The 2,371-nt window shown below is 38.6% G+C and overlaps 1 protein-coding gene across 1 annotated transcript in view; it reads left to right on the forward strand.

Annotated features, from left to right (window-relative positions):
* Window positions 1-1,774: 1,774 nt before the first annotated feature.
* Window positions 1,775-2,371, forward strand: part of LOC123522424 (zinc finger protein 649-like) — a 3,492-nt gene continuing 2,895 nt past the window's right edge. The window contains exon 1 of the mRNA XM_045296467.1: window positions 1,775-2,242. Within this exon, the coding sequence (XP_045152402.1) occupies window positions 1,775-2,242 (468 nt within the window). The remainder of the gene's footprint in view (window positions 2,243-2,371) is intronic.

Here is a 2,371-nt window from a genome sequence, read left to right on the forward strand (position 1 = left end):
CTCTTCTTGGTCCTCAGTTTCCCACAGCCTGATACTTATCATGAAGTGTTCTAAAGGAATTCAGGATATCCCCACATTCACACTGGTCCATTCTGTCGTGTCTGTGCCTTCTGGAGGCTTCCACACCTTCCTCCTATATAAACTCACTGTTAAATGACCTCACTACCTTATTCTGGCATCGGAGATGAGGCCACTCTACCCCATTTTTGCTGTCTGCTTTATCTTCCTTAATTGCACATGCTGTTCCTAAGGGTCCTTTCAACTGTGGGGCTCGATCCCACACTTTGTTTGCTTTAGCAGTTGGTGCACAAATTGAATAACACTTGTAACTGATCTTACCTGCAAGCATATGAATATCAACCTACCACAGACAGAATTGTACTTCAGAGAAGATCTTGCAATGTACTTTTTGATGATGAACATGACACCAGTATTCTTTAATTTGTCAATCTCAGCCTTATAGACCACTTGATTATCTAATTAAAAATAGCCAGTACCAGTCTATTAAAGTTTAATATGCCATAAACCATCAATATTTAAACATTCCATTTTGTTTTGACAACTTGCAATTGTTCTTGATAATCCTTCATTTATTCCATCTTCCAATTATTAGAGGATGTTTGCATCTATTTTTTCTCATTTTCAGTCATGACATGTCAACCACTTAAGGTCCCGAAAGCTCTCCTCCATCCACATCGTCCCTGTTGACTGTACTTTGAGGATTTAGTTCTTGTTCAGTGTTATTTCATTGCCATTAAACCTGAGGGGTTCATGCTCCAGAAGTAGATCACCAGGTCTTCCTCCCAGTCCCTATTTCTGGAGATCCCACTAAGACCTGGGCACCATGGGTGATTCTGCTTGTATTTGAAACACTGGGTGGCATTGCTTCTGGCATCACAGCACCATGCAAGCCACCACAGGACAACACTGAAAGATGGGTGATGTAAGCTAGAATACAGGGTCCATAACCCTAAAGAATATGTTTGTGTACCATAATACCTTTCATACATACCTGTAAAAATGGTTTTCTCCCAAGTAGAACACTCTGCGTTTTTCACATTCTCAACTTTATGTAATACTTAGTTGTCTTGATGGAATGAATACATCTGTCATCTACCAACTGAAATTAGCAAGCCTTACCACCCCTTTGGTCTATTGGTCTCAATGTCTTGTTTGTATTACATTTGTTGTATATTTTCATGGCCTTATTTAAGCAAATACCAAATCTGTGTTCATTCATTTCTTTTATGTCCCTCGTTGTTTCTATAATAACTTTATCATTTGGATTGTTTACATGATTGTATTTCTTCCAATGGGATAAACTTTAAGCATAGTGTATATTTACATTTCATATAAGAGAGTTGTCTCTAAGGGTTTATCTTGTATCAGTGCATATTTTAAGAGGTCCATTATAAATCAAGATGATGGAAAGATTCAAAGTTATATTCTTTCCTAGAAATCCAGAAAGACGGTGATCATATTCTCGAACACTTGCAACATGAAAGATGCATGGACAGAACGGAACAGTGCTATAAATTTAATTCATTGGATATTACTGTTTCTCAGCACAAAAATAATTTTCCTCTCAAGGAAAATTATGAGATGCTTGGCTTTCATGAAATTGTAGAATCAGATTTAATCATTCTGAAATGAAATCAGAACAGGCGCAACAAAATAGTCAGCTGTGCTCAGTGGAGATGAGAAAACTTTTCTCCACGTTGAAGAGCAATTTTGTACAGACGTGAAATTCCCTGAGTGTGAACAATCCAGGCGCATGACGTCACAGTGGATTCAGCATCAGGAATCTGATGAAATTGAGAAACCGCACACAGGTGATAAATGTGGGATGACCTTCATCGAGGTCTGTGAGCACCAGATCATTGATATACTAGATAAGACCTATGAATGCAGTCAGTGTGGGCAAAAATTAGATAAAATGTTCAAACTCAATGAACATTATCAAAAAGCTCATAAAGGACAAAAACTATATAAATGCTTGGAATGTGGCAAAGCTTATCATACTAAATCATACCTCAAGGAACATCAGAAAACTCATGTGGCACAGATGCCCTGTGTATGCAGTGAATGTGGGAAAGGCTTCACCAGGAAGAGTGATCTCACGGCTCATCAGCCAATTCATACTAGAGAGAAACCCCATGTATGTACTAAATGTGAAAAAGCCTTTATCAGGAAGAAGTACCTCACTATTCATCAGAAAAGTCATACTGGGGCGAAACCCCAGGTATGTGGTGAATGTGGCAAAGCTTTCATTTGGAAAGCACAGCTCAAAAGTCATCTACGAATTCATACAGGAGAAAAACCCTATGTATGCCGTGAGTGTGGTAAAGCTTTCAGCCAGAAGCAATGCCTT

Source organism: Echinops telfairi, unplaced genomic scaffold (genome assembly GCF_000313985.2).
Source record: "Echinops telfairi isolate 266 unplaced genomic scaffold, ASM31398v2 ScPeMD7_7409;HRSCAF=8447, whole genome shotgun sequence".
NCBI lineage: Eukaryota > Metazoa > Chordata > Mammalia > Afrosoricida > Tenrecidae > Echinops > Echinops telfairi.